Raw genomic sequence first — 24,357 nt, 5'->3', positions numbered from 1 at the left:
GGTGGCCAATGCCTGGAATCTCCACCCTTGGGAGGGGGAGGTAAGACCGAGCTACACAAGACCCTGTCTCAAACCCCAAGTTATAACCATGCGGAATCAACTGTCTTCTCGGCCTACTTCCATCTCTTTTGCCTTCCCTCCCTCCCCAGGTGTTCTCCCCATGTCATCCAGGCTGGCCTCACATTTGTGGTCCTCCTGCTTCCTGCTTCCTGCTTCCTGCTTCCTGCTTCCTGCTTCCTAGGGCTGGAATTACAGGTATGTGTCACCGTCCTTGGCTTCACCTGACTTTATATGCTATTACTTGGTGGACAACCAAGGTAATAGGCTGCCAGGATATACAAGAGCCCCCTGGCAAGTAAACTCTAGGTTCATTTTTTTCTTCATGCACCAGTCCCTGGGGGTGCGAACATCCTCGATACTCAAAATGCGGTGTACTGACCAGCATCACTGATATCACCCAGGTGTCTGTGAGGCAGCAGAATCTTGGGTCCCCTCCCAGAACTACTGAATCAGAACCCACTTTTAAACAAAACTTTCAAATGTTTCACATGTCTGTTAAGCATAGGAAATGCTGGATGGGAAACAAGAAACTACAGGGATGGTTCAGAAGTGATGAGCACTTGCTGCTCTGACAGAGGACCTAGGTTTGGCTCCCAGAACCCACAAGGCAGCTTATAAACCATCTGAAACTCTAGATCTAGGGGATCCAATCCCTGTTGCCTGGCCTCTGTGAGTACTCTGTGAGTACATGTATGCACATGCATACATGTAGGTAGTCGTACATCTAAAATAAAAATCAAAGAATGTCCGAATAAATTGGTGAGAGAGTATGAGATCACCCATCCTGAGCTGGGTCAGTAGAGCTGGGAAGTACCATCTATATGGTACTAGTTGGGTAGGCGGGTAAGACAGGGACACCATAGAGTCGTATACCATAGTTTCATAGAGCAACTGAGCCTAGGCAATACGACAGGACTGGAGTCCTTGAGAGGTTGTTGTATGAAGCTACGAAAGTGAAACCCAAGCTGCAGTGGAGCCCCCAGGATGTTAGAGATGCCAGAACCACGAGATGTCTGCCAAGGATGCACCTGTGGAGTGGAGCTGACTCAGGAGAGAGGCTGTGATGCTCATGACTCAGTGGTTAAGAGCACTCGCTTCTGTTGCAGAGGACCTGGGTTCAGTTCCCAGCGCCTCTGTTTCAGTCCAAAGCTGTCTATATAACTCCAATGGAGCTCCACTTCCAAGGGATCCAATGTCTTCTGGTCTCTGTGGGCACTATATGCCTATATGTGTGCAATTGCATATGTGCAGGCAAAGCATTCATACACAAACTTAATAAACAAAACTTTCTTTTAAAGAGGGGTTTTGTGGTCTGCAGACAACAGAGCGAGAGGGGCCTAACATCCTAGGCCTCTTAGCACCCAGATGTCTTCATCATGTGGTCTAGATGCCTGGCATAGGGTTAAAGAATATTATGTTTGTTCTGCTGAGATTTGATCTGCTTTGATCTGACCTTTCCTTATCCCTCCCTTTTGGAAGGAGAATGTTCACTGTGTACCATCATATGTTGAAATTATGTCATGAAATTTCTGTTGTTATAGGGACTCACAGTTAAGAGATTGCCTTAGTCTCAGAAAAGGCACTGTCACCTAGTATTGGGGCTGTCGAAGGTTATGGGGACTGCTGAAGTCGTGCTGAATGCATCTGCATTGGGAGATGGGCACAATCCCTTGGAAACACAAGGTGGAAGGCAATTGTTTAATAGTAAGATTGAGTGCCAAGTTGACAAGAGGTAGAGTGGTGAAGGTTAATTTTGTCCACTGGATGGCATTTAGAATCGCCCTGGAGACAAATCTCTGGACATACCCGAGAGTGATTTTCTAGATTAAGTTAACTAAAGTGGAAAGTGAAAAGGGGGAGCTGAGCCCTGGCATTCAGCTCCCTTCGCTTCCTCTCTGCAGATGCAAACCGACCTGCTGTGTCTCAGGTTCTGCTGCCGTGATGGCCTATGAGCTGGAACTGTGAGCCAAAACAAGCCCTTCCTTAGGTTGCTTGGGCCAGGGTATTGTCACAGCATAGGACAAGTAACTGATACACCAAGCTGAGCACACAGAGCATCAGAAACAGACATGGCACCCTTAAATGTGTATTAGCTAATCATTACCCTGCTAGTCAGCATTACCCAGAATTCCCTCACCTGTTATCCTGGCCCTTCCAAATCTACCTGCATATAAGCTCACCTGGGCATTTCCCCCTTCCTTTCTTTCTTCACAAAAATTCCACATTCTGTAGCTAGTTGTATTTGCTTAGATCCCCAAGTGTTTCTGTGCAGGGTAAGAAAATTATCTACCTTATCACTTTACATTTAGATCACAGCTTCTATTTTATGTGCATTGGTGTTTTGCCTGCATGTGAGGGAGTCAGATTCCCCTGGAACTTGAGCTACAGACAGTTGTGAACTGCGATGTGGGTGCTGGGAAACCCGGGTCCTCTGGAAGATCAGACAGTGCTCTTAACCCCTGAGCCATCTCTCCAGCCCCTGGATCATAGCTTCTTAATTTTGAAGAGCAGGGATTTGAATAAGATACACAGTAAGTTCTTTTCAGCCTTAGAATTCTTTGATTTCATGTATCATAGCCAAATTTCCTCAAAATATATGCTAGAAAATTAGTCTAAGTAAAATAAAGTTGAGTCAGTGCCAAAACACATTCTAAGTAAAATTCTGAAGTTAGACACACACACACACACACACACACACACACACACACTCATCTGCTGTCTGGTCAGCTTTTAAGGACTGACACCTCGTAACATTCCAGCGTTTTGAAGCTGTTAACGTGTATTACAAATGGGTTTAACCTGCTTTTTAAACCCCATCCTTTGTGTAAAGACAAATCGAAACCCTTCAAAATGAATTAAGTCACAAGAGAAAGATTGGAAGCATGAACAAAATTGCTTTCTAAAGTCAATGTGGAACCAATCCCCAGAGACATTGGGGTGGGGGTGGAGGATCTGGAGAGCACCGCAAATCAGTGTCAACCTGATCCTGTAGATGACAACTGGGGACATCATGTTGGTGGGTATTTTCACAGTGGTTTTTTAGAGGCCACCCTTCGTGTGATTTAGGCTTCCATCAAGAGCAGGATTTGCTCCAACTGCTGTGGGGTTTATTTTAATGAGCCGGTGCTTTCAAGTGTCGTTACCTACAGGGCCCAAGTCGGTGGTCTTAGAGGGAGAATGAAAGCTATTTATCTCCTCAGGAATCAAGCTAGCTGGTCCAGGAAATCTTGAAGGGAAATTGCGGAGGCCCGAGGCTGTTCGAAATTGAACAGGAAGGGGGTTTAAACTGTTGCAGGGAAAGGTGTCCGCGATGTGACAGCCACTGGACAAGTCTTTAATGTGCTGCCTCCCTTGGCCAATCAGCACAGGATCATTAACAGCCTCAGGACTCCGGTGCGTTCTTCTTGCCCCTGGCCAATTCCTTTGGTACTCATCCGGCCCTTCCCTCTCCAGCCTCTGGGATCCCGCGCTCCCATCCCCCTCTCCCTTCCTTCCTCCACTCCACCCCACCCCCCTTTTCCCTTTCCTCGCTCCCTCCTGTTTCTCTCTATATCCTCCAGCCCAGCCCACTCTGCTTTCTCACTCATCTTCTCAGGCGCACATTCGCGATCCCGCAGCAAACGCCGCCTGCAACCTCCTCCGTGGGCGGTGCCGCGGGATGGCTGCGCGCAGGCGCGTTGCGGGGCGGCCGAAGGGGAGGGGATGCTCGGCGGGCTCCGCGCAGGCGCGCGCTGCTCTGCTGGGCACGGCTTGACACGGGCGTCTTTCCCTCGCTCTGTCTGGGCTGCAGCGCTTCTCCAGCGGTGGAGGCGCTCAGCTGCACCATGTTTCTCCACTCAGTCAACCTCTGGAACCTGGCCTTCTATGTCTTCATGGTGTTCCTGGCGACCCTGGGGTTGTGGGATGTCTTCTTCGGCTTCGAGGAGAACAAGTGCAGCATGAGCTACATGTTTGAGTACCCCGAGTACCAGGTACGGCCCTCCCTCACCTGCGCGCTCGCGCCTCCCGGGCTCCTCCCGGGCTTAATTGGACTTTCCCGGGTCGGAGCCCTCTCGGCGCTTGAAGCCAGTCTCCTGCCTGGTGCTGGGCTGGGCGTCTTCGCCTCCGCGGCCGTTCGTCCCCCACCCCTGAACTCCCAGACCCCGGACCCCGACTTCTGAAACGCTGGGCACTGCCTCTCTCATCCCCAGAGAGCCAGCCTGGGTCCTTCTCCCCAGTCCCTATCTTTCTGGGACCCTCCTTTGCTTGCAAGGAGATGAATTCTCTTCGCGCCCAGTGATGGGCACGTCAGATTTTTGCTTTTCTGGAAAGAAACCCAGCGTCTGCAGAGTTGCCAAGGCTGATTTTAAAAAGAAGCTCTGAGGTTTTACCTCTGGGTGAAGTGAAAGACTGGCCTGATAAATAATTAAACAGAAAACTATTTAGTTTCCTCTTGTCGAGAATTTTGCGGATCCACCTGTTCTGTGGGTTCTGAGTCCGTGGGCGTGCGTACCTGTGTTTCTGCATGGCTCTCAGCAGTGACCTGCATAATCTATTATGATATCTATTGTAATCAGTTGTATGCACATTCTTTTTCTTGGTTTTATTTTTTTTCCCACTGGGTTTAACAGGATCTGCCTCCCCTCTCACCGCACCCACCGCCTCCGTTTCAATTTGAATGCTTTCAATTAATTGCTTCATTTGTTCTGCGTAGTAGAATCTAGAATTTCATTCATGCCCAGCTGTAGAAAGAGATGATGACAAATTACACAGCTGTCAGGAGAAATTTCCCTCCGGTGATATTTTTCTTGAGATTTCCAAATGAATCTCTTAATTTTGGAGTATCTATTATAATAACACCTATAAAATATGCAGAATACGTTTTGATAAAGTGCATTCTTGGTATACTTTGAAGATCACAGCAGCTGTTTCTGTAGGATGAAGAATAAGGATCAGGGTTGCCACTGTGTTCAGGTCCTTACAGAGGGAGCCTGTTTGATGCGCCTCTTACTTACATTTAAAAACTGAGATTTAAATTGCTAAAGATCATCCTTTCCTGTGGATGTTTTCTAGTAAAAGAATTCTTACCTTGATTTTGCATCAGTGGTTATGAAGGAGTGGAAACACGAGGTTTCAGATGCTGTTAGAGATTTTTAACAAGTTGGTGTTAATTCCTAAGCTAATAAACTGATGTGATGTTGCTCTGTTTATGTGCATTAGAATCGTAATAGTTAAATATATAATCTGTAGTTCTTTTTCATTGTCTATGGCTTAATAATTTGGAAACTCAATTAGATTGAAGTAGGTTGCTTTAGTTTAGTGTTGTTACAATAAAATCATTTTGAAATACCAGTTACCATTTATTTTTAGATTTCCCACAATTATTGAATCTATTTTAATATTTGCAGTGGTAGAAATTGCCTGCCTTTATGTTGGGAACAAAGCATATGGGCTCACAGATGTGTTTCCTGCCTAGAAAGAGAAAATTAGTATCACTACCACAAAAGAGCTGTCAGGCTTTCCTGCTGAGTCCTGGGTATTTAGTTATTTTTGGTTCAAATCGCCTTTTTGGAGTTTGATACTTACTAATTTGTGTATACAGTAATAATCATAGTGGTAAGTATTTTAGTATACCTTTTTAGCAAACGTTATTATTTGTACTTTTACTTTGAATGAATTATGTTATTTTACTAACAGAATTAAGGCCTACCTAGAGGAATGAGCCCTTTTGAGCAAATAGTGAGATTTTAACATAATCAAGCTTATCGAGTTAAGCGCCAAATGGTTTTCATATGAATAAAACTGTTCTAAAGGTAGCTTATCTCTTGCCTTTTAAATGAGTGTTTCTGCAGCTTTCTGATTGCTCACAGCTCGCTATCCAGCAGGTGGCATGTCCAACTCATTGCATTCTCATCTTTCCTGAGGCCTTTTTGTTTTTCTTAATTTTTTTTTAGTTGCTTTTTTGTGTCTTTCTTAGCTAGTCATCAGAAAATGATAAACGGCATTTTTTTTAAAGTGAGTGACAAATTCAAAACTCTTTGCAAAAATGAATATTTTAGCTTAAAATTGTGTACTATCTCTGTTCATCCTTTGCCTGTAGTTTCCTGGATGCTCTTATCTGGAGTTAACTGACTATTTTATGGTGAGATCTCAAGTCTACCGCATCAATTACAGCTTCTTACCTTATGATGCCACTAAAGCCAAGCTGCCGGTCGGCTTCACATAATTTTAGGCAAGTTGTAGAATTGCAGAAGAAATACCCGAGTTCTTTTCTCTCTTAGGCTCATTTGCCTCTGTTCATGTGTGTGACCTAATGATTGCTCTCTGAAAGGAAATCTTGATGCTGGGAATAGAAACCATATTTTATAATAAGGCATGTTGATGTTTATTTAGACAGTTGTCTGTTGGGTGACTAGATAGATACATTTGGCATGAGAAGGAATTAGTGATAAAAAGCCCCTCTTTAATGTATATATTTTAACAAGAAGAGAGGCAAGAATGTAAAAATTAGTTATAATGTAGCAAGAGGCCATGCCCACCGCTCTGCAGAAAAGCAAGAATATACATGTTGTATTGGGGTTTCAAAGGCTTTTGAAAAGATGTAAGTTGAGGGGCTTGAAGAAATGGCTCAGCAGTCAAGGGCACTTGCTGCTCTTGCATGGAGCTGGGGTTCAGTTCCCAGAACCCACATGTGGCTTGCAACCATACTTAACTCCAATTCCCGCTAGACACTGTTACCATGCAGGCAAACTCTCTCTCTCTCTCTCACACACACACGCACACGCGCGCACACACAAACATGCACGCACCCCCACTGACACACACACTCACACATGCACACACACACACACTTACACATGCACTCACACACTCACACTCACACACACACTCACACACAGGCAACCACTCACGCACACACTCATGCATGCACACATACACGCAACCACACACACACACTCACACATGCACGCACCCACACACACATAAATAAATAATAAATTTAATTTTATTTTAATGAGAGGCAAGAATATAAAAATTACTTATAATGTAGCAGAAGAGGTGAATTTGGACATACAGGTCATTTGGTTGGCACGTATGAAGAAGGAAAGGCACCAGAATATATTATCTGATCAGCATTTATAATGTATTACTATTGATGTGAAGGGGAGAAAATAATCTATGAATGTATTTGCTTGGATATATACAAAATATTTGGCAGCACATATAAGTTGATTAACACTGGTTGTCACCTGGGGTGGGGGAACTGGATAGCCGAAGGACCATGGTTAAGAGGCATTCTTTTCAATGCCTATTTTTTTTGAAGTTGAAAAATGTAAATATAGTAAACACAAATTTTAGAACATGGCTTGTGTAAGTTATACAAATGAGGTAGATGTTAGAATCTTTGTTTGTTTGTTTGTTTGTTTGTTTTTTGGTTGTCATGATTTGCTTTGTAGACCAGGCTGGGCTCGAACTCACATAGTCCTGTAGATGCTTCTGGGGTATAGTTGGCCTGGTTATGGTAATATCCTCAAAGGAATAGTCTAAAATCTACCCAGATGATTAGAATTCTTTTTTGAGCTGGGAGGTGTTTTTATTTTCTTCAGCAGTATGAACAACATTTATTGAAATTTATGCAGTCAAATGTTTCATCAAGTACATATGTGTTATACATTTCTAGATCCTTAATGTATTGGTATCTGTTTAAGCCTATGATTCAGTATAATGGCTTATTTTTAATGATTTCTGTTATGAGAGAGAGAGAGAGAGAGACAGACAGACAGAGAGACAGAGACAGAGAGACAGAGAGACAGAGAAGGGAAGGAAGGAGAAAGGAAGGAGGCAGCAGATACAGCGATGCTCTCCTATACCTCCCAGCCCTTGGGAGACAGTGGGAGAAAGATGGGAAGTCAAGGCCAGCAGAGCCTGCATAGTGAGAATGTGCCTCAAGGAGGGACCAGAAGCGCTTACCCTTTGCTATACATCTTTAATAAGTGCCTGCCCTTTGAGGATGACATTAAGAGCTTGCATGTCTTATAGTGAAGAGAATTTTGTATACAACAACAGGATTTGCAAAGTAGCTTCCGGCTCGCCGACACCCTATGCCTCTGGCCCATGAGTGGAAACTGAGGCTGACTCAGTGCAGTGTGTATGGTAAGACGGGTGTGCACATCTTGAGCAAGACTTTGTTGTAAGGTTCGGATTATTTTGCTAAGTCATCACTGTTAAAGCATCAAACCAACTTCCTGGGGCTGTGGAAATGACGTAGTAGATGCAAGGCTTGCCATGCAATCATGAGGGAGTCCCTGGGTTGATCCCAGCACACAGGTAAAAACTAGGGCGTGGTAATCTGTGCTTGTGATCCCAGAGCTGGCTAGGCAGAGGCAGGCCAGGCAGCCTCACCGAGTCTGTGGTCTGCAGGCTCAGGCACAGAGCAAATAAATAAGGTGGAGAATAATTGAGGAAGATACCCAGTGTTGACCTCTGGCTTCCGCATACACACGCACATGCATCTGCATATGCTTGTGCACACAGGGGCACACACGTATCATGCACATACACACAAATGAATGAACATCCATACACACGCATAACAACAATAACAATAGCACACTTTGTTTAAAGTCGTAAGAGCTAGAGTATTTGTGGCCGGGGTAAAAGGAGACACTTAAAAAGTACTTTAAAATAGCAAAAAAAAAAAAAAAAATTGATTTGATCATAGAAAGCTCTTATCCTCATCTCAAGGCGTAATTGATAACTGATTCTAAATTAAATGTATTTTCAGTTATGTTCATGTTAAACTTCCTGACATATACCAGAGACAGACTATTGTTGGGGATCATTTTGACTGGTTGGCATTTGTTAGAATTTCAACTATATGTGTTTTATGTTTTTATGAAGGCTGCACCATTTTAGATGCACATAATTTAAGAGTAATTCCCTGTATGAAAAATGCTAACTAAAACTTGTGCGTTGAGTGTGATTGGTAATATTTATATATTTTACCATTTCAAAGGTTTTTTTTTTTAGTTTATATTTGTACCGAATCTGAGTTGTATTAATAAGTGATTAAAATGGACCTTTTCCATGTATTTATTTTCTGTAGAAAATAGAACTTCCGAAGAAACTGACAAAACGCTACCCAGCATATGAGCTGTATCTTTATGGAGAAGGGTCGTACGCGGAGGAACACAAAATTCTCCCTTTGACAGGAATTCCTGTTCTCTTTCTTCCTGGTAATGCTGGAAGCTATAAGCAAGGTAGGTAGTGGAGGAAAAAAATTCCAAGCTGTGAAGTTCAATTCCAGACTTTGAGTTATGCGCACACTGCGTGAATCAAGTCAGAGAAATGAAAAGCTCGCTTTGGTTAAGGACTATGTCCGACCTCCTGGCATGCCCACATGTCTGCCATGTCCTTCAAGAGAAAGCACACATCAAAAATACTGGGGAGACCTGGTGGCCCTCAGAGGAAGGACAGCAGGCTACCAAGAAGTGACTTGATACCCTATGAGCATATACAGGGGGAGGAAATCCCCCTCAGTCACAGTCAAAGGGGAGGGGAGTAAGGGGAAAATGGGAGGGAGGGAGGAATGGGAGGATACAAGGGAGGGGATAAAAATTGAGATGTAATATGAATAAATTAATAAAATAAAATTTTAAAAAATACAAGGCAAGGAAGAGATGAACACTGCTTTGCAAAGAATGAGAAGAATCAGACAGCATAGGGTACGGCAAATAGGATAGTAGAAGAGGGGGCTGGAGAGATGGCTCAGAGGTTAAGAGCACTGGCTGCTCTTCCTGAGGTCCTGAGTTCAATTCCCAGCACCCACATGGCGGCTCACATCCATCTATGATGAGATCTGGTGCCCTCTTCTGGCCTGCAGGCATATATGCAGGCAGAATTCTGTATAAGTAAAAAATAAGTTAAAACCTTTAGAATAATAGAAGAAAGGTCTGCATCAGAAATGAAGTTACTGAGAATGGAATCTGAAGCATTCAGTGGGAGACAAATAAAATCTTACACTGCGCTGAAACAAGAGAAGGACCAGGGAAGGGCCACTTTCTTTCCTTGCGTAGAGTCATGCAGCAGTGTGGAAGGATTGCGGAGTGGTGGGCAGAAAGGTGATGAGTTCAGGTTCCAAGTTCAGTGCTATCCTGGAGGATGTCAGGAGTCCATGGCACAGCAGCCTGATAGCCCAATCCGTAACTAGTCTTGTTTGCAAACAAAATCTGCTCTGGTCCTTCTAAACACATAGGAATTGTTAAAAAATGAACCCAGACTTGTTTCGACATGTATGGTAATTACTTATATGTGGTTATTGTTCATCTACAAAACACCTGTGGAGTATGCACCATGAGCCAGGGAGTAGTCTAGTTTTAAACATCCCCTGTAGAGCATGACAGTGAGTTCCTTACTCACCAAACACACATTCTTACTGGGAAGACCCACCCTCAGTAGACGCTTTGGTAATATTAAAAACTACAAGAGATAGATAAGGAAAACACTGAAGGAAGCAGAAGGTTAGCTCAGATGAGGTCAGGAAAGGCCACGCGAAGAGAGCGAGAACAGTACTGTTTGGGGAAGTCTCTGATGCAAGTGTGTGTTTGGTGAACTCAGGACCAGAAAAAAAATGTAGTGAGAATGGAGAAGTAGCTGTGACCTATGTATAACGTCTGGGAAAGGCTAAATATTTATTTGAGAGGGATGCGAAACATGGATACCTTGGGTAAGAATTTATATAATCTGATTTTTTGGTAACCATCGTATTTGAAATAACACACACATACATTTATAGTTATGACAAAGTGAATTTACAGAGAACCAAAACTTCAGTGAAGAAGTAGAAAATTGGCGGCATCCTGGACACCCCATGCCTTTCGTCATGATTGAAGCATTCTCCCTTTATTCACACACATGCATTTCCACAATTCTAACTTTAAGGTAGACATTTTCATGACTTCCTTTATAGTCTTAAACTTAAGTGTGCATCCCTCCTACACTCTTGACTTTTTTTTTTTTTTTAACCTTTATGGTGTATAATCACCCAGGATGTATTCTTTTGGACCTGATTTTCTCCACTCTGTTTTGTCTGTAAAAACCCCCTAAGTTACTGTATGGACTGTAAACTGTCCATTTATTAAATACTATATAATTTGTTCTTTTGTGTAATTTTTTAATAAAGGTAATTTGTATAATTTCCATATAAAGGTAGATTGAGTGTTTACCTTTATTTTCACTTACAAGCAGTTGATGTTCCTTCTACACACATTGTAGCACACACTAGTTCTGTGCTGTATCCTAGGAATATTAATTCCCCATCACGGGTTGTACGTATCCTCTTATCTTTACTTATTACATGGATTATATTCTTATAATTAGCATGTGATGCTTCCCTTTGTAATACCTCTTGGACAACCTAAAACCATAGAATCAAACTTTAGCAAATCTAATGAATATGATTTCTTTTTCGTAGAGGACCACTGTGGCTCTGCTTTGAAGAGAATATGCTCTTACAGGGCAAGAGGGGAAGCAGGAAAGATGCCAGACATCCGTAGTCATCAGAGAAAGGCAAATCAAAATGGCACCACTCTCTGCAGGGTTACTAGGATAGCTATAATAAAAAGACAGGTAGCAGCATGTGCTAGCTAAGACGTGGAAAAACTGGAACCTTTGCATGTTGCTGATGGGGATGTGAGGAGATGAATTATGATGCGAGTTCTACAACGTGGTTGGACCTTGAAAACATCCTAAGAAGTGAAAGAAGCCAGTCACACAAAAATCACATGATGGGATTATGTCATTTATGGCACATGTTCAGAATAGGCAAATCACAGAGACAGAGTAAGCCCACGCTTATTAGTAAGTAGAGGAGTATGGGATTGGAGAGGGACTGCTCACATGACTGAAATACTAGATTTCAGAGGTGGTGTACAGCCGATGCCAGGAGGGAGACAGACGGACAGACAGACAGATTAGGGATGGTGCATATGGACATGTATAGGTGGAGGCCAGAGCTTGCCATTGGGTGTGTTCTTTTATCACTCTTTTACCTTTTCGTTCCTTCCTTCTGTCCGTCCGTCTGTCCGTCCAGATTTACCTAGACATCTGGTGAGCGAGAGTCCGGGATCCTCTGTCTCTGCCGCCTCAGTGCTGGGAGTGTGTGCCACTATGTCTGGCGTTTTACGCGGACACTGTGGTCTGAGCCTAGGGTCTTCATATTGGAATGGTAAAACCAACTGAGCCATAGCGTCGGCTTCTAAACTGAAACCATGAGTGCGCATCACACTGAAGGTTGTTTGCATTCACGATGAGTTTGTTTGTTAAAAGCTTCCAAGCGAAGTTGGATGACATTTCAGCATGTTCTGTTTAGTGAACATGCCCCTCTTACTTTGTAGTTCGCTCTATCGGCTCCATTGCACTTAGGAAAGCAGAAGACATTGACTTCAAGTACCACTTCGACTTCTTCAGTGTCAACTTCAATGAGGAGTTGGTGGCGTTGTACGGCGGAAGTCTTCAGAAGCAGACCAAGTTTGTACACGAATGCATTAAAGCCATTCTCAAACTCTACAAGGTAGGAGGTGAATATGCAAATCAGTGGTGTAAGCTGTCAACCTCTTTTTTTTTTTTTTAAGGACACAAAAAAGACTTGTTTATATTGAAGTTGAAACAAAAATGCAAAATGGCAGTACTTAAAAAAAAACCCATGTGGTATCTTCAATTCAATGCTAATTTAAAGATCTAAGCTGAATTTGAAACTTCCTGGTTCCTTGAGAGACCCTATCTCAGAAGATAGGGTGGAGGGTCCATGAGACCACTCAGCACGTAGATACCTGGCGTGGTGACCTCAGTCCAGTCCCTAGAGACCTCCCACCTCCCCGACTTGTCCCTGATACTCACAGGTGCACACATACCAAACAACATCAAATCAAAACCTAGGATGACTACATTACTACCTGCTCAATAGGTTTTAGAGAAAGGCGTTTCATCGGGGATAAAGGTGGACATTTTAAAGACTTTGAGTTTCATCCTCAGCCCCCAAAAGAAGGAAACTCCATAATGATGAAAGGGTCCATTTATCAAGAGAATGAAACAATCATTTGTGTGCATCTAATCCTTCCAAGTTCACAAAGCAAAATCCAGTAGAACCCAGGGAAGAAGTTAGCATTATTCGCACAATTAGCACGCGTGATTCCAGTTACTGATAAGAAAATCAGTGAAACTATGGATTTGAGCACCATGCACCAGGTTTTGCTATATAATGTTTATTGATAATTTTAGAACATTATACAACTAGAGGAACATAATCTTTCTCAATGAATAATGAACATTTACTAAGCTGTGTTCAACGCCAGGCCATATGTTGAGTCATGTGTATTAATAATCAGATATCAAAGTACGAAAACCATGCAATATATTTTCTGAAAATACCAAAGTCAAATTAAGTTACACACACACACACACACACACACACACACACACACACACACACACACACACAAAAGCTTCTGTTACTTCTAGATTACCCAGTTTTAATTTTTAATTAAAAAAATTTTTTTTACAATTTATTCAGATTACATCCTGGTTGTTATCCCCTCACTTGTGTCTTAATGGTCCCCGCTCCCTCCTTCTTTCACACTATTCCCCTCCCCTAGACCTCTGACAGAGGGGACCTCCTCCACCACCATATGACCACAGCCTGTCAGGTCTCATCTGGATAGCCTGCTTCCCTTTCCCCTGAGTGCTGCCGGGCCCCCCAACCAAGGGGAAGTGGTCAAATTGGGGTCACCATAGTTCACGAAATTTCAAGATACTTTGAGTTGAGTTAAAATGAAAGTGCACATCAGAATTTATAACATTTTGTACAGGTACAAAATTGTCAATAGTAAAAAAAAGAACCTAGAAGGTTAGATAATGATTAAAAGAAATATTGTTTCTGAATGCTTATGTGAGAAAAGAATATGCTTTCAAATCATAAGCTTACAACCTTTATAAACTGGGGAGAAAAGAAAGTTAATAAAGTTAAGTAGAATAAGGAAATAATGTGAAATTGGAAATTAAAGAAATATAAAACAACAGAAAAACTAACTTCTGCTAGCAGTTGATTCTTTAAAAAGATCAACATTTGGTAATTATAGCTACACTGATTTGAAAAATGAGAAAACAAAATAACAATATCAGGAACTAAAGATGATACAATTCTACAGAGCCTACACATTTGAAGAGGTGATAAAAGAATACACACACTTTCATGGCTGTAAATTTAATAACTCAATCATATAAAGTTTTTGAAGCATAAGTTATAAAATTGACATAAGAAGAAACAGAAAGTCTGTATAACCCTGTGTCTGTCAGATTTTTTTTGAATTTGTAATTGAAAAATTTACCATTAAGAAAAACAGGCTAAAATGACTTTCAGTGAACTTCTAGTCCACATTTAAGAAAGAACAAATACTGATCTTAAAACAACAACAGCACAAAAAAAAAAAACTTCAAAAGAATAGAGGAAGAAACAGACTCAGTTTTCAGTTCAGCATAGCTCTGACAGCAGAACTCCACAAGAACTTTAAAAAAAGAATTAGGGAGTTAGAATTCTCTTTTAGAAAACTGTAGAGAGCACAACAGTCATTGAAAAAGAAACTAAAGAGTTAATATTCCTCAAGACCATACACACAAAATCCTCAACCAAATATTGGTCCGCCAAACTCAGCAGTATAAAAATATAATGTATCATGAGCAAGTAGAATTTACTTGCAAGAATACTAAACTGGGTTAATGCCTAAATGAGCCAGTATAGTCCATCACAGGATCCTGTAGAAAGCCGTTTGACCACACTAGCAACTGTCCATGGCTTAATGTATAGGAAGAGGAATATAAATTCAATGCAGGAGGAATAGAAATTAGCACTCTCTTCCTGAGTAGTCATGAGTGTATGGAAGGGGAAATGATCCTCTTTAGGTACAGGTAAAAACTGACGATGTGCTACATGCCACCCACAGCTAACAAACCTCAACGGCATATAGTAGGTAGTTTGTTATTTTTTCTATTTCTGCTTTGGATTTATATAATGAACCCATTAAATGTGTAATACAACTAATAAATATGTTTGGGATAAGATGCTGACAAGGATTTCTGTTGCAAGCAAGTACAGTAAGAGTTGGAGGACAAGTGGCTCTCACGGAGTGGATACGATACAGACATGGAAAGGAACATTCTGGGTAGAGAAGACTCCGTCCGCCACACAAGACTGAGTGCATACTGAGCTGTATAAACCAAAAAGCAGCTTGGGTGGGTCAGATAGGCAATTGTAATGTCCCCCCCCCTTTTATCTAGGGTGGTATGGGAGATGGTTGAGCAGGTTTTTGAGTAGAGAAGTGACACACTCTTACTGAAATCGTTATAGTGTCCTGCTGGTTATATTAGAGGATAAACTGAAGGGACGTAGGGTAAATGCAGGGAAAGTAGGTCGGAGCCTATTGAAGTCTCAGGCAAGAGCTAATAGTGCTGTAAATTAAGTTGGTAGCAACTGAAGCGGTGAGAAATGGACACATTGGTGTTCGAGGCTGAGGCAGCAAGCTTTGCCGGCAGGTGGCAGGTTCAAGTTCTGTGCGAAAGAAAAGGAAGAGTTAAGAATGAGTACAGTTTTCTTGTTTGGACAACTGAAGGGCTTGAATTGCCTTTGACAGGACTGTGTAGAAGAGACCTGGAGGCAATAAGGTCTAGTTTAGACAGGTCGAGTGGAACATGCATACGTATTCCCGGGATGTCAGCTGTACAACAGGAGCTCAGGCAAGGCTGGAGCTCAAGAGAAGAGATCCAATCGAGATTAGTTGGGAGTTAGCAGTAAGTATGTGTGTAAAGCCAGGGGAGGAGATGAGATTACTAGTGTCGCCAAGGTCAGTGTGTGTCTGTGGGGTGGGAGAGAAGTGAGGAGGGCTTGTAACACGTGGCTGCCACACAGTGAAAGGACACAATGAGATTGAGAAGGGAAGCACACAGGACAGCGTCTGAGGAAAGCAGGTACAGGCTTCCCCCAGCTCTCACCCAGGTGGGGCAAGCCGTCGGACTTCATTCTCCCATCAGCAGTGAGGAACATTGGAGACTCAGTGCCCCAAGTTTTCACTAGAGGCAAATTCTGAAACTTCCTGCCTAGCACATAGCAGAATTCTAGCATGGAGGACAGCAGGTGCGCCACAGAAACCATATTGTTTGCCTTGTGGTTCTCAACCTTCCTAATGCTGTGACCTTTCGTAGAGCTCCTCATGTTGTTGTGACTGCCCCCCCCCCCCCCCCCGCCAACGATAAGACTTTCATTGCTACTTCATAACAGTCATTTTGCTACTGTTATGAATCATAATATAAATATATGCTATGCAGGATATCTCGTATGTGACCCCCTGTTCAGCCCCACAAAGGGGTCACAACCGACGGATCAAGAAATGCTGATCATAAGAGTGGCAAGAACCAAAATATAAGGTCCCAGGCTGAACTCTATAGCAAACTTGTATTTAGTTCATTCTAAGGGTAGCATACTCAGGCCTTCCATGTCAGCTCTCTCTTTTTTTTGTATAATAACAGAAGAAAAGGTACATATGAAGAATTAGTATTGGGCAGGGGCTGGGAAGGAGACAAACCTTGGTTTAGAAGGACAACTAAGAACAGCAGTGGATCCATACTTTTTGTTTGCTTGTTTTTGGAATGCTCTCACTATGCAGTTTTGGCTGACCCAGAACTCACTGCATAGATCACTGGCTGGCCTTGAACTCACAGACAGATACCCATCTGCCACTGCCTCACTAGTGCTGAGATTAAAGGTTTGTGACACCACACCGGATAAACAAAGATTATTACTGTTTTTTTTTTTCAATTAGTTAATTTCATGTCTGTGGATATCTTGTCTGCTTGGATGTCTGTGCACCATGTGCGTGCCTGGTACCCGTGGAAGCCAGAAGAAAACACTGGATACCCTGGGACTGTAGTTTCAGGCTGTTGTCCTCATCTGCCATGCAGGTGGTGGCAGTTGAACCCCAGTCATTTGGAAGAATTAATGAACTTAACTTCTGAGCCATCTCTCCAGCCCCATGAAAGGTTATCTTTAAGGCATACCAACTTAAAGAATTACGTAACCAATGAATAAATGTTTAAGATGCTACTTTATTTTTTAAAACTCAAATCCACCGTAGAGAAATAATTTGAAGAGATTCCATACTTATACATTGCTGCAACAGCTGTAATTGTCTTGTCTTTTAAAGCTATTTTCAGTGCCCAGTATTCTGATTTCTTATATATTATACAATTTAATATTCTAATATATTCTTAATATACTTAAACCTCAGATTTTATGCAACCTAACAAATGAATATAAACATGATTCACTAACTCAAGAATTCCATGTTCAGTTTTGAAAACCATAACCCAAAACGTAATTGTTAAAGTGATGTCACGTAAGAGTACTAACATACTGTTTAAATTGTGTGAAAACAGATTATCCTATCTCTGAGGGATGCTACTATATTGCTCATACACAAACAAAAGCACTAAGTATTTTTCTTATGATACTAAGATTTCTGTCATGATGATTGTTTTTTTTTTTTTTTTTTCTTTTTTTGAAATAGGGTCAAGAATTTGCTCCCACAAGTGTGGCAATAATTGGTCATTCTATGGGTGGCCTTGTTGCCAGAGCATTGCTTACACTGAAAAATTTTAAACAAGATCTGATAAATCTTCTTGTTACTCAAGCCACTCCTCATGTGGCCCCCGTGATGCCCTTAGATCGTTTTATTACTGGTGAGTACTGGTACATTGAAACTGACCTCTTCTGGCCAGGGTGATGTAAGCAAGTCAGTGTGGGTATTTCCATTAGAGTTTTAATTTATTTTTTTTTTTTAACTCTGTGTGTGAAGCAGTTCATTTGCAAGTCAGCACCTCTAATTCTCAGCGTCACTCATCTGTTTCAGTCTAAGCTTATCGCTGAATGTCAGTGGTTTTCTTCAGCCACTTAAACATGATTGACATGACACATGTTGATTACACAAGCACACCCTGGGTGCTGTAACTTCTGTTATTCTTGGGAACAGTTCTTTGTCTTTTAAGAGTTCTCTTATGTGAAACTTGGCACGTCAGAATCTTACAGTAATAAAATTAAGAAATTTTTGTTACTAAAGTTGTTTGAATGTTTTTGTAGTGCTCCTAATAATCATGAACGAGTGTGCATTTAGGAAAAGAATAAAAAGCTGAGAATCGTATTTGTTAGCACCTTTTCTATTGCGTTTTGCACAGCACATACAGGTGAGCCATGGAGTTGAGTTAGAAATGATTTCAAATGCACTTAAAATTAATCTTTCAAGATCGAATCTCTTTTTCTTTTGTTTTGTTTTTAACTTATTTTTGTTATCTATTGTTTTGAGAGTTTCATACAACACGTTTTGATCATATCCATCCTCCTCCCCCAACATTTGTCTGATTATTCCCCAACCCCCTACCTTCCCATCCTTTTGACTTTCTTACTCCTTTAATCCCTCAAGACCAATTTGTGCTGCCCAAGTATTCCTGGATGTACCGTCTTGCCCTGGAGAGTGGTCAGTTCATCGGAGGCTCCGCTTTTAGAGAAAGATGATTTCTCCTCCTCCCAGCAGCTAATAATTGCCAGTAGCTCAAGGGTTTGGGGGTGGGAGTGTGTGCCTAGTTCCTCTCTCCTGGCTGGGGATTTCGTCTGGCTTGGCCCTGCACAAGCCCTGCACAGGTTTGCAACCTGCTGTTGGAACCCACTGTAAGTACATAAGTGCACTCCCCTGCTGTATCTAGAAGCAAATGTCTCCTTCTAGCTACCGTCTGCTTCAGCTACTGCGCTCTTTCTTTTTTTTTTTTTCCAGACTTGAAATATTTTTATTTAATTTTTTAAAAATTTATGTGTGTTGGTGTGAGGGTGTCAGATCTTGGGAGTTACAGACAGTTGTGAGCTGCCACGTGGGTGCTGGGAATTGAACCCGGGTCCTTTGGAAGAACAGGCAGTGCTCTTAACCGCTGAGCCATCTCTCCAGCCCGACTGCGCTCTTTCTTCCCGCTCTTTTTCCAGTGATCCCGAGCCTTGGGCAGCAGGGTGCAGTATATGTCTTCCCTTTAGGGCTGAACATTCTGTAGCCTACTGTTCTCTCCCTCTTGTCCGGTTACGGGTCACCAGGTTAATCACCGCCTTTTGCAGATAAAAGCTTCTCAGGGTGAGGGGTGGGCGAGAGGTGCAGGGATCTGTAGATGGAGTGACCAAGTCACTAGGAGTCAGTTTAATCCTATGTCCATTTAATAGCATAATAGGTTTTCCCTAAGACCTGTGACCTATCTGGGCACAGGTTTCTAGCCCAGAAATGGTACAAGGTATGCATTTCATCTTGTGGAGCAGGAATTAAAAATTGATCAGAAAGTTACTGGTTCCTCCCATGATGCTCCTGCCACTATTGCACTTGAGGGCATGTCTTTCCAGGCTAACCATTGCTGTTGCTTTCCTGATTTATAGGAAGGCATAATTGGTAATTACTTTTCTCCTTTGTTAGGTTACGTAGCATCTTTTAGCACTATTAGAAATAGCCAGTAGGATGAAGCTTCCAGGTCTATATCAACTGGATCTCACCATGTTCAGTGACTCAGTCATGTGGCCTCTTCAGCAATAGGATCTCATTGTCAAATAGAGCCTTGTATTTCCTAGACAGGTTGCATCCCCATCCCTGAAGGATGTAATTTTCATCCATACTGCCAAAGTCCTCCACTTTGCCTTCTCCAGGGGAGAAACCGGGACAGGACGCAGAATCCAGCATTCGCTTCACCTCTTGGGCTGCCTCGCTGACGGCTCAGGCACCTGATCAATAAGGATGATTGAAAGCAGAGGGAAGGGAGTCCAGGATTCCTTCTCTAGTGACTCTGGGCTGGCTGTGCTGCTAATGAGGAAAACTGAAACTGACCGCTTTCCTCCTGTGGCCAGGGCTGTAAAAGCGGCTTGTAGTCAAAAACTGCGGGGGGTTGTAAAAAGGCTTTTTGATCTGAGATCAGCTCCTGTGCAGGAGGAACAGGCCACTGTGGAGGCCCTCAGCAGCCTTAAGTACATCTTAGAAGGCTGATGGTAATGCCCCGAGTCTTCTGACTTATTTGGGGATCTCCAGGGAAATGAGAAATAGGAGAGAGACAGAAAATAGACCACTTACTCACCCACACAAGTGTTCAAGAGGAAAAGATGGATGAAGTTAAAAACCTTAGCCCGTACATACACATAGACAAACAATTAGACACAGAGACCTATACATACTGTCAATGGATGATACAGAAGGAGCTGCTTACATATAGACAATTGACATACATTCATGCAACATATGTATAAAAAAACAGATGGGCACACTTACGCGCAAATATCTATACACATATGTACAACTCATGGAGGAAGCAAATTCCAGCACACTTCAACCCCTGTTTACTGTCTGTCGTAGCTTTATCCTTCTAAGACAAAGCTCTCTTTGTCAGAAAAGGAACTACCTCAGAGTCAAAAAGAGCAATTATTCACCACAAGATGAATGCAACAGGGTAATGGGTTACATGTTTATTCATTAAATACTAAACATTTCTTATCTGTGTATCCATCACATAAGTTCATAGTGAGTTCAGAATAGCAGAGGTTGACAGGGCTTAAAGGTAATAAGATCTAAGAGGTTACAACAAGGTATCTGACTTTTCAATTAGGACTGACCTGGCTACACATTAGGCAGCTATTTCTTAGTGTTTGTAGTGAGTTCAGGACAATGATTTTATGTGTCTTTCATTCCAAGATTAGTTAATTGTCTGTTCTCAGCGTATACAGAGACTCCTGACTTAATCTCTAGAGCTAGAGTGAAAACATACCTGAGTCATAAACCTATCTCAGGCCCGTCTCTGTCCTAGTGAAGTTTATGTGTCAGAGACAAGTAAAAAACAAAATCACAGAATTCCTAGCAGATTTAGTTACTCTATAGGAAGGGCTGAAAAAGACACTTGAATAGATTTAGGAGTCATTATCAAGAATTATAAAAATCATCCTCATAATGATTCTGCAAGAATCTGCCTGGCAGAGAAAAGCAATTATAACAGCATAGGCAATGAAGATATATATATATGATGCCATATATATTATACACATACACATATATATTCATATATCTGAAGGGTACAGGAAATACAAGCATGGAAAAGCAATCAGCAGCAAGAAGCAATCCAGAGATGAGCCCCCTAGGGGCTTTGCCTACTAGGCCACGCCCATCACAGATACTGCAGAGGTGGGTACCTCCAGTTAGCTCACTTGCTTGCCTGTTCCTCCAGATTGGCTCCCAACACAATACTGTCAGGCTTGATTATTCTCAAGGGCAGCAGTAATCTGCCTCTAATGCTGCCACTCTGAGAGCAATTCTTATGCTTAGGGGACTTTTCCTGGGTTATAGGAAACCTGTTTTCGTCCTACTTTCTGATTTCATATTTCGTTAAATCAGAATTAGAGTGAAAAAAAAGTATCTAGGTAGTCATGTATTTAAAGTTTTTTGAGAGATATACATATGACTTTCAGAACAGATTCCCTGTTTATATCTTTAAATGAGGAAAGAGGTCCTGCACTGGGCCCGTCCTTAGAAGGCCATCCCTGACCTTACCCCTCCTCACAGAGTAAGAGGGATGCGTACACTAAACAGCCTTTCTCCTTGTAGCTCATATCTTATTCCCAGACCACGGCTGAGGAAACTAACCCACCAGGTTGCTCATTTGCTTTATTTTTGGAGAGTGTTCCTGTAGCCCTCTGACTAAACTGAACTTACTATAGCTGAGGATGACTTTGAACTCTTGTTCCCCCTGCCTCCCATTGCTGGGTTTACAAGTTTGCAATACCATGCCAAGCTCAATTTTTCTTACTCGTGTGTCCCAAGCTCTTCCCAGGGCCTAGGTGGGCCTCTTACATGTTTTTGTTCTAAGATCAAGTATGCATGCACAAACTTAAGTTGGGCTATAGACAAGGTGTGGCTCTGCAGTGGGGCTTGGGCGTTCATACAGGGTTCTCAAGATTTCAGATAACGTTAGATTGGGAGGAGGGAGAAGGTGACACAGCAGTGGACCAGAGTTCTGCTCTTCTGTGTCGTCAGAAGCTGGTGTCTAGCTTTAAAGTCTCTCTCTGAGAATTCTTAACTTTAACTCGCTTACTAAGTTATCTCAATAGCTTGTCAAGAAAGGACTAGGAAACAGTTAATTCAGTAGCTTCATAAATGTGATTTTGACTTTTAATAGTTTTTTAGCTCCATTGATGTTTGCCCCAGGGTCTCCATATGTCAGATCTTGGAGGACTTGGTGATGTCTCAAGTGCAGACTGCTGACATCTTTAATGAAGAGAACATTGTATAGCAAATGTTTAAGCCACGAGTGGGATCTGATGGAGCAACACAATGTATTAAGTTTTGATGCTGAGGGAAAAAAATGAGATCTCTTTGTCCTGATCAACACTAATTTTTTCTTACTTTTCATAGATGATGTAAAAGATTGGAAACTTATCATAGATGACGTAAAAGATTGACTGGAAACTTATCACTTTAAATTTACTGCTAAATTTAATGGTTGAAATTCTAAGCCTAAGATTTTCTTCCGAAATGTAAAGTTATTTCCTAATAGTAACTTTATTTCCTAAAGTTATTATGACACTGTCCTAGTTGTAAGAACTTAAGTAATGGAGTGTGGTAGTGGTTATCCAAAGCAGGTTTGTTACGCCTTCCAAACCTTCTAAAGCTCCACCTTGACTGGGGAAGTGTAAGTCTGTTCTGAAGACCACTTTATGGAGGATAATGTATATATAAAATGTACATATTTAATGTATACAATATGATGGGATTGAATGCAGCATATTTCATGAAGCTAGCACCACTAATGTCTCCTTAGCAACATCTACACGTTCTTTGTTACAGTCTGTGGAGCATCATTCTTCTTAGGTAGAGAGATGTTTTTGCAGTGAACTTAATGAAAGTCGGTACAGTTTGGCCTTTTTTTCTTTACTGCACCTTTAGCATCTCTCAGGATTTGCACTGTAACTTACTGCAAATGTGGGAATAAATGCAAATTTCTCAAAATAGGGAAATGTGAATAGCATTGCTTATAGATCAAATAACTTAAGCAGAAATACAGATAATTATTGTATTAGTGTTATAAGTATGGTTGTTTGAAATGACTTTTTTTTTCAGAATTTCCTTTTTATTTCCTTCCAGAGTTTTATATGACTGTAAACAACTACTGGGTTTTAAATGCTCGGCACATAAATCTGACCACGCTTTCCGTGGCTGGAGGGTTCCGGGATTACCAAGTTCGCTCAGGACTGACTTTTCTGCCAAAATTAAGCCACCATACCAGCGCCTTATCTGTTGTGGTAATTATTTTAAAGATTCTACGTAGTAATATGGTAGGCACAATGGAACATCGAAAGGAAAATAGTGTCTACCCGCTTGTAAATGAGAGCTGAGTTGGTGGAGAAGGCCGTGTGTGTGTGTGTGTGTGTGTGTGTGTGTGTGTGTGTGTGTGTGTGTGTAAATGATGATGAATGTGTTGAGAAGGCAGAAGCATAGATGCTTATGCCAGAGAATGTAAAAAGGATGTTAGAAACTTTAATGAAAATGATAGTCTCTCATCCAAATAAGAACCTGTGCATCGATTAGAGATGTGACTGTGAGAAAATATGGATTAAACCCAGGGGCTTCTGGTTACACCTGAGTGTGATGGTGCATATAACATTAACAGAATGCAGGACACGCCCCATCCTCTTGAACACTAACTTTGAAGAAAGACTTGCCAATTTCCAAAGAAAATGATTCCCCTTGATAGTTTAAGTACAAGTAAAGTAAAATCACAGTTAACTTGTCCTGCCAGAGGTGTCTTTTAGAGCGCCTGTACAATCAAAGGCGCAGCCCTGTAGAGTGTGGTCTACCAGTGCTTTGTGAGACCATGGTGGTAGAAAGTCACTGTTTCCGAGTTGTTCGGATGTGTTGTTGCTGTACTGTTGGAAAGGCACCCATTACTTCTGCTCACACACCATTAGAAGAAAGACGGCTAACCCTTTTAAGAAAAAAGTTTGTTTGTTTATTTGTTTATTCACTTCGCACCCTGAACACAGCCCTTATCCTCTTAATCCCACCGTCCCACCCTCCTACCCCTTCCCCCTCCCCTTCTTCTCAGAAAAGGGGAGCCCCCTACCCATCAGCCCACCCCAGCACATCAAGTCCCAGCAGGACCGAGTGCATTCTCATCTACTGAGGCAAGGCAAAGCAGCCCCACTGGGAGGAAGTGATC

General features: G+C 42.0%; 1 protein-coding gene across 2 annotated transcripts in view; it reads left to right on the top strand.

Moving 5' to 3' along the window:
* The first annotated feature begins 3,759 nt into the window (after window positions 1–3,759).
* Window positions 3,760–24,357, top strand: part of PGAP1 (post-GPI attachment to proteins inositol deacylase 1) — a 94,241-nt gene continuing 73,643 nt past the window's right edge. For both annotated transcript variants that reach the window (XM_084780914.1, XM_084780915.1), the window contains exons 1-5: window positions 3,760–4,031; window positions 9,146–9,299; window positions 12,435–12,610; window positions 17,652–17,823; window positions 23,283–23,440. In XM_084780914.1, the coding sequence (XP_084637040.1) occupies window positions 3,885–4,031; window positions 9,146–9,299; window positions 12,435–12,610; window positions 17,652–17,823; window positions 23,283–23,440 (807 nt within the window). In that variant the 5' untranslated portion in view covers window positions 3,760–3,884. The remainder of the gene's footprint in view (window positions 4,032–9,145; window positions 9,300–12,434; window positions 12,611–17,651; window positions 17,824–23,282; window positions 23,441–24,357) is intronic.

Source organism: Acomys minous (genome assembly GCF_964271855.1).
Source record: "Acomys minous genome assembly, chromosome: 4".
In the NCBI taxonomy this organism is placed as follows: domain Eukaryota; kingdom Metazoa; phylum Chordata; class Mammalia; order Rodentia; family Muridae; genus Acomys; species Acomys minous.
The sequence above is the reverse complement of the archived record's forward strand: the minus strand, read 5'-3'. Positions and strand labels throughout refer to the sequence as shown.